This window comes from Dendronephthya gigantea, unplaced genomic scaffold, assembly GCF_004324835.1.
Source record: "Dendronephthya gigantea isolate DGI-Jeju-01 unplaced genomic scaffold, DenGig_1.0 000379F, whole genome shotgun sequence".
Classification (NCBI taxonomy): domain Eukaryota; kingdom Metazoa; phylum Cnidaria; class Anthozoa; order Malacalcyonacea; family Nephtheidae; genus Dendronephthya; species Dendronephthya gigantea.
Window position 1 is genome coordinate 76,529 of NW_021163389.1, and position 8,658 is coordinate 85,186.

The 8,658-nt window shown below is 39.4% G+C and overlaps 1 protein-coding gene across 1 annotated transcript; it reads right to left on the reverse strand.

Moving 5' to 3' along the window:
• Positions 1-1,269: 1,269 nt before the first annotated feature.
• LOC114542702 (uncharacterized protein K02A2.6-like) lies at positions 1,270-2,526 on the reverse strand. The gene has a single exon (XM_028562184.1). It carries the CDS (start codon positions 2,524-2,526, stop codon positions 1,270-1,272), a length of 1,257 nt encoding a protein of 418 aa, XP_028417985.1.
• Between the last annotated feature and the right edge of the window lie 6,132 nt (positions 2,527-8,658).

Sequence of the window (8,658 nt, forward strand, 5' to 3'; positions counted from 1 at the left end):
AGCAGATCGTAAAAAGAATTGATACAAGCCTCAGATGTTTTACAAGAAACTCGTGTGTTTCTCACGTTTAGTTCAGCGAAGGTGTTGACTTCAGTAATATCAACGGTCGTGCTGTCGTCACAACTGGTTTACCTTATCCACCGGATTTTGATCCAAAGGTTTGGTTTTCGATTAACAACCTAGCTAATGCTGTTTTAATATTCGCAAAAATAAATTGGGAAATGAGTCTTTTGATTATCGTTCAGCCGATAATAGGAATACGTTCGGATTTGTGGTTACTCAAGTTTAATTTATTAATAATATGGCTTTTTAAGATCCTCTACTCTGATTGGTTGGTCGTGAAACACATATCCGTCGGTCAATAATCAGTTATTATTACCCCGGTTATGGTAAAAATCTATTATCTCTAGACATCTTTTCCAAAGTTCAAAAACATTTTTTTGTTTTCCCTCGCATTTCAGGTGGAATTGAAAAAACAATTCCTAGATGAGGTGGTAAACAAAAGAGAATTTAAGGTTGGTTATAAAGTACTTTTAATCCTATTTTTTTTTAAGAATAAACTTTAAAATTGCTTTGTGGTTTTACAATCCTATACGAAACCAGGAATATGTGGCAATTCCAGACTCAAAAGTCAATTTAGCCCGTATTCAAATAGGGAAACTTTTGTGCTGAGAATTTTATCTGAAGCTCTGTCAATTCAAATCGTGACTGTAATCTCAAAGTCATATATCATTGTTTATACCATCACTACCACAATAGTTTGATAAACTTCTTCTGAGTCAGAAACAAATGTAGGTACTATTTCACTCATAATCTTGTATTTCCAGGGATTAAATGGTCAACAGTGGTATGGTCAGCAGGCATCTCGAGCTGTCAATCAAGCCATCGGTCGTGCATTACGTCATAAAGAAGATTATGGAGCCATACTCTTTTGTTGCCAGAGGTGTGTTTCTTAAACGTTAACATGGTCCAACAAATTTTGGATGAGAATTACTGAAAACTCTGCCAAATGACCCTGCATATCCGTTCTAATCTGATACCCAGCTTCTGGTCTACGGTGTTCAATTATGTCTCGAACAATAATACCCTATAATGTCAATACACTTAGTTTATATACATCCTGACGTCATTAGTTAATATTAGTAATAAGTAATATTAGTGAGTTACTATTTGTTATATCACACTACATCTCCCTTTTCTTCGATTTGTCAACATAATGTCAACGACTGTATTGTTCTGTCTTTATAGCTAATGCCATACGGTACTTAGTTATTCTAGTCCCAGATTCTCTCTGGCCTTTAAAGAAAGTGTTTTTATTCTTTTCGGTCTGTTGTTCGTATTCGTATTAGGTGGGTCTTCCTGTTTCTCTTGTTTCTTGTCGACTTGCTGAATTATGGTGTGATTTGGAATACTACGTAGATGTGCTCTGTTCCTTCTTATAACCGTCATAGGGGTGTCAACCAAATATGATCTTGGTTTGTTGGATGTTTTGATTACTGTTCCTGTGCAGTTCATATCTGTCACATAAACTGTTGTTCCTGATGTCAAAGGCTTCATGGTTCGAGCATTATGGCGATTATCAAAATTCTTCTTCTGTTTCAATCTATATTCTTCTTCCTTTGCTTTAAAAAGTTCCTGGTTTGGTAGCTGCGGTGTGAGCTGTTGTGTCATTATTGGTATTGTTGATTTTATCTTTCTCCCCATGAGGAGTTCCGCTGGCGAATATCCACTTGCTAATGGTGTTGATCTATATGCTAACATTGCTTTTGCGGGATCTTTTTCTTTCTTCAAGATATTTTTCACTGTCCTTACTGCCCGTTCTACCTCTCCATTCGCTTGAGGATAGCGAGGACTACTGGTACTATGCTTGAATCCCCATTCTTTTGCAAACTGGGCGAACTCGTCACTGTGGTATTGGGGCCCATTGTCGGAACGTACTTCGTCCGGAATCCCGTGCCTGGCGAAGATGGCTTTTAAAGCTTGTATTATCTTTGTTGAACTTGTATCTTTGGTTAGTGCCACAACTTCAACATATCGAGAATAATAATCTACCACTAGTAGATAGGTCACCTTTTCTAGAATAAACAAGTCTGTTGCGATCAGTTGCCATGGTCTTGCTGGGAGTGGCGTTGGGATCAACGGTTCTGCATGCTGTTGTCTGTGCTTGCTGCAAGGTGTACAATTTTCAACCATAGTTTTGATTTGTGCACTAAGTCCTGGCCACCAAACGGATATCTTGGCTCGTTCTCTGCATTTGTTAATCCCTTGGTGACCTTGGTGTATTTGGGCAAGGGTTTGGCGTTGAAGATTGGATGGAATAACTAGTCTTGTTCCTTTTAGTAATAACCCGTCAACAATTGTGAGTTCTCCTTGTACTGACCAGTATGGTTTTACTGCCCGGGTGACATGATCCTTGTCTGGCCATTGATCCATGCAGTACTTCTTCACTTCTTTGCATACCTCATCCTCATCTTGAGCTTGTTGTATTTGTTTCAATCTTGGATTTGATGCCGGGAGTGCTTCCATTACACTGGAGTGTAGGTATTCATTTCCTGTTCTGCTATCGTTGGTTGAGCTGTGCCCTCAGGTATTTTTCTTGACAAAGTGTCAGCTGTGTAGCGTAGTTTTCCAGGTACGTGTCGGACTTCCTTGATGTGAAATCTCATGAGTCTCATCTTATAGCGTTGTAGCCTTGGAGGTAGTTTGTCGACCGTGTGTTGGGTTAGCAGGGGAACCAGTGGTTTATGGTTAGTTTCTATTATTATCGCCTTTTTAATTATGTAGTTGCTTGACCGCTCACATGCCCAAGTAACCGCCAGAGCCTCTTTTTCTGTTTGCGCATACTTAGTCTCAGTTGCTGTCATCGATCTTGAAATGAATGATACAGGTTTCCAGTTACCCGGCTCTTCTTCTTGTAGAACTACCGCTCCTAGGCCATATGACGAAGCATCAGCTGCTATTTTTGTTTCTTTCTTGGGGTCATACAAGGTCAGAACTGGTGCTGATGACAGGGTTTTCTTGATTTTGTCAAAGGCATTTTGTTGTGGAGGTCCCCATGTTCATGCGATATTTTTGACCAGCAGCTCGCGAATGGGTTTTGTCATGACGGCGAGATTGGTGGTAAATTTGCTGAATTGATTCACCATGCCAAGGAAGGAACGGACTTCATGTATGTTGGTTGGTGGTGGCATTTTCAGGATTGCTTGTATTTTCTGGGTCTGGTTTTATGCCGTCAGATCCAACAATCTGACCTAAAAATTTCACGCTGGGGACGTTGAATACACACTTTTCAGGATTAAGGGTGACGTTGGCATCGCCGAGTCGTTGGAGTACCTTTTCCAATCTTTGGTCGTGCTCCTCTTGTGTTGTACCATATATTAGAACATCATCAATGTTGCATTCGACACCTTCTAAACCTTCGAGGATTTGAGACATACACTTCTGAAACTTTTCAGAGCCTGAGCTTATTCCAAAGGGAAGAACGTTAAAGCAATATCGTCCCCATGGGGTGATGAACGTTGTGAGAGGTCTTGCTTGTTCTGACAGTCTAATTTGCCCGAATCCCGAGTTCGCATCTAATTTTGAGAAATGCCGAGCACCAGCAAGGTTTGCAAATGTTGTTTCGGGTATTGGTAGTGGGTGGTTTTCGCGTTGTACGTACTGGTTGGAGCTTCGTGAGATCTACACATATCCGAACCTTTCCATTGCTTTTTGGTGTTACCACCATCGGGGCGCACCATTCAGTCGGATCTTCAATTCGCGATATCACTCCGTTTTGTTCCATTCTTTTTATTTCTCGTTGAGTTTCTTTGCGGAGTGGAATCGGTACTTGTCGTGGTACTGTGATGGCAAACGGGATTGCATCTTGAGTGATTTTGATATCGTATTCTAGGTTTTTAATTTGTCCGAGACCAGTGAAGAGATTGGGATGCTTTTCTCTTATGGTTTTTTCTGTTTCAACCTTGTTTAGTACATCCACGTTGACTTGATTGATTAGCTTCAGATTCTGGGATGCTTGCCTTCCGAGTAGTGGTCTTTCTAAGCCTTTCACGACAAATATTTCTTCTGTCGTTGTCTGGTCCTCGTGTCGGAGCTGCGATGCGAATGTTCCAATACAGTTCAGCTTGTGCTTACATGGACCCATTAGGACTTTTCTAGTCGAGTCGAGCTTTAGAGGTAGTTTTCGTTGTTGAAATGTTCTTAATGGTATCACTGTGACATCAACGCCACTGTCGATTTTGAATCTGATGTTTTCTTCATTTACTTTGATGTCTGCAGTCCACGGTTTACTGCTAGTGTTGCCGACAGTGTCTAGGAGTAATATTTCACCCAAGAAATATGCCTCATCTTCTGACAAATTCTCCTCCCTGTTTTCTTGCCTGAAATTTAATTCGTTTATTTCTTGCTTTCGGAATTGTTGGCCCGTTTGGCTTCGACATGCCTTTGCCCATATGTCCCTTCTTTGAACAATTATGACATATGGACTCACTTGCTGGGCACAATTGCCTGGGTGTGGTGTTCCGAGACACCGTGAACATTTGGGCTTGTAAATTTGCTGTGTTTACTAGTACTCTGAGTAAACTGACCTTCACGGGAACGTTGTTGCTATCTATTCTTAGATATGTTGTCGATATTGTGCTCGTTACTTCCTGTGACTTTTTCTCCGTGAATAACACTTTGTTGCTTTTTGATTTCCTCGCTTTGTCTTGCTTGAGACATAGCTTTCTCTAGAGTTAGATTTGGATCTAATTGTAACTTCTCCGATAGTTTTTTGTTTTGCAGTCCAACTACGATACGATCTCGCATCAATTGATCTTTCAGTACCCCAAATTCACAGTACTTGGCGACGCAATGTAGTCGGTAATGAAGCTTTCCACGGGTTCGTTTTCGTCTTGAGCTCGAACATTAAATTTCGCTCTTTCGAAAATCACATTTCGTTTAGTGATGAAGTGATTTTCGAACTTGTTTCGAACTGTTTCGTAGCTTTTTGAGCTGAGGCCAAACGATGTGATTATATCGTCTGCCTCATCGCCCATAGTGTAGATAAGCGCATTGACTTGTTTCTCTTCGTCTTTCTTGTCGAGTTCTGTAGCAATTCTAAACCGCTCAAATCGGCGAATCCATCGGGTCCATTCCGACGATTGAAAGCTAAACTTTGACGGCGGTGTTATTTGATACGTTGTAAAACTTCGCACAATATTTTCTTCGTCGTTGTTGCTTGATTCTGCCATATTTCTAAATAGCTAATTTTGTATATATCCCAGCGCTGCCACCATGTGCAATTATGTCTCGAACAATAATACCCTATAATGTCAATACACTTAGTTTATATACATCCTGACGTCATTAGTTAATATTAGTAATAAGTAATATTAGTGAGTTACTATTTGTTATATCACATACATACGGGTACAGTCGCCTTATTTTGTTCAACGAATTTCAATCGGACATCACATTTAAAATGCATTTCCAGTAGTCAGACTTTGATCTGTTGGGGCAAACAAGATTTTTATTGTAAAACATGTAAGCAGGTTGAATTTCTATTGAGCAAAATAAGGCTATACCCATACCCGTAGACTGCTTCAGGGTAAATTAAACTTTTAATATTTTGTTGGGGGACGCCTTCAGTGAAAACGTGACTTTTCTGTCTAATTTTCTTAAATAATGAATGCACTCTGTGTCAGTCAATATTTAAACTGTTATATGATTAGTCCTTGCACCGCCAAACCAGGTCAGGTGAGATCCATTTAGGCAAGCGAGTTTGTTGAATTGTGTCCTCATTTTCCAAGGTTCTGCCAAGAAAGAACAAAAGCGGAACTGGCAAAATGGATGAAGCCGTATATTTTTGCATATCCTACATTTGAGGACCTTCAGAGGGAGTTACGCTATTTTTTCACACGAGCAACTGAATTAGCGAGTTGTTAAATGAACTATCGTGATAAATACACGGATAGAGATTCAGTCAAGTCCTAATTTCCCTCTGTTCTTAATCTAATGATATGGGCTACTGTACCGCTACCGCTGGTAGGTGTGTAATGGTACGGAGAGACAACAATATAAACTTGAACAAAAACTACCCCGTATTTTGGTTTTTGTGTCTTTAAGATCTAAACACCAAAATAAAACGTTACATCTCCAAGCGCTTTTTAAATATCGACGTTGTCTATATTGTGGAAATCCCATCTTTTCATGTCTAATGAACGTGTCGCTCTTGAGCCAGCTGTTTGTAAAATGGATGAACTTATCACCTGGATAGTTTTTTTCAAACGTAGAAAGGACCTACTGACCAACTAACCTATTACGACCAACTGATTGAGCCGTACAAATTTATTTAAAATGTTCAAATAGAATACATATATGTGATATATATTACATAATTTACTTTTAAATTTTTTCAGTTTGCCCGAATTTTCGGCTGAACTTTGCCCGAATTTTTTTATTCTCGAAATTTTGCCCCCCCTGTCCGTACGGCTATGGGGACGAGGCAGAAAAACAGTTACAATTTTCCTATGGCTTTTCCAATTAAACAGCTAAGAAAAAATTGGTTCATCATCTGTAGCCTTTACACTCCTGTCACATGAATCCTGTGCCCAACAGCATATTTTTGTTCGGATTTCAGCCACTATTGAGCGAGCCGATCCACAGATTCAGCCAACGAGCGAATAGTAGCGTTGTTCATAATTAATTGTTCAATTCTAAGGTTTTCAATGCTTTCTGCACTATCAGATTGAACACTTGACCGCGTTTGTTTCACCACGTTATATAGAACCAACAGGCGGCATAACCTCCCCGGTTTATAGATCGACTGTCATCAACACTGTTGAATTCTCAGTGTTAGTAGCCCTGTCTACGCTAGCAGTCGCGCTTGCAAGATCGCCGCACATAGCTTTAATCACCCGAGTACGAATGCATGCTTTCGCATGCTTTCCCTCAACTACCAGGAACCTTTTGTTTTTTAGCCAGAGAATCGTAAAACCTTTCGCCTCAAAAAGTCTCTTTTCATTTGCTTGCAATGACCACGTTCCTTGTAGGATAAGACCATTCCTTACGAACTCCTTCAAGCTGTACTAGCTAATTGCGGGTACTTCAGCTTAAATATGTTCACTACTTGATTTTCGAAAAAAAATTCTTATTACCACGCGCTCTTTTTGTTGATATTGCCGAACGCTGACTCAATGTCTCGCTTGCTCACCAAAACTCGCGTGCGCAAAAGTATTAATTATCCACGTCAACAAAGGTCCGCTCACTTGTCGAAATTTTTCGAGAGGCTCGCATTTCGCGAATAGTTCGTTGCAAATTGTTTTCAAAAGCGTTGTTATATTGTGGTTCAATATTCTATATTGAAATTATCGAGAAAATATGTAAGTATATATAAGATTTTACGATTTTGGGTAAAAACACTGTGGTTTATTACATATATTTTTTTGTCTTAGTTCATTTTGCGTATTTTAAGTGGCTTAATATATAAAATATAAAGAGAGAAAAGTGTTTCCACAGTTCCACTTGTGTTTTGAAAGGAAGAGAATTTAGTTCACTTTCGAAAGCGAGGAAGTAAACTGGACGTTTTTATATTTGATTTAAGAGTTGAAATCCAACCATACTGAAATAAGGCAGCTTAGCGCAACGAATAAAGTAAACGCGCGCGCAAATAAAAACGCGCGGGTAACTCCCCAACGCACGTACCACGTCAAATCACAGCTTTGTAACCAGAATTTTCCTGTAACTCCTTCACATCTAGGCTTATGAATGGCCTAGAATTGAATTCTGTGTGTCACTCTCTAAACGTGTAAGACCGTGCTTCGATCTTCGTTTTTTTGTTTGAAACTTTTTAACATTATTCATGCATTTTCTTTCCCGTCTGTCCAGGAATATGAATTCTAATGATTCTCAGATCTCATTAAGGTATAAATTAGAGTTTCTCTTTCGTGGAATGTTCTGTGATTTAAAGAATGAATTGGAAATGGAGAATTAAGGTAGTACTTTAATAGGCTTATAAACGTTCTAATTTTTACAGGAGAAATCAGCGGTATGATTCAGAGAGAGATCGCTGAGGTATGATCTTTATTTACATGGCGTATAGCTATAACATAAGGATGTTTTATTATATTGACACGTGTTTGTCTCCATTTTCTGGGAAATATTATTCATTTGTCATAAGAAAAATAACGATGATAATATTTCGTAATATTTTATTATAAAGTTAATAATAAAAAGGTATTCCTTGCTTCACGACAAACAATGCAAGCGCTCTTACCCATTTAGCTACCCTCATCTTTCAACGCAAGAGGGTTATGTTACGTTTATGTTGAATTTGTTCTAGAGTAGGAGAAAAAATTTAGCAAACTTTCTGATGCCTCCGAGAAGTGGCCCTCGGCAGAAATCGAACCTTCTCCTTCATGATGCCGGTGCAATGATGTTGCTATTGAGCTAGACGGGTAGCTCATAGGAGCGAGCGTGTTAGTATAGCAAGCGAGACATTGAGTCAGCGTTCTTTAATATAGTGAACATATTTATGATGAAGTACCCGCAATTAGCTTGTACCGCTTGAAAGAATTCGTAAGGGATGGTCTTATCCTACACTGAGGAACGTGGTCATCGCCAGCAAATGAAAAGAGACTTTTTGAGGCGGAAGGTGTTACGATTCCCGGCTAAAAAACA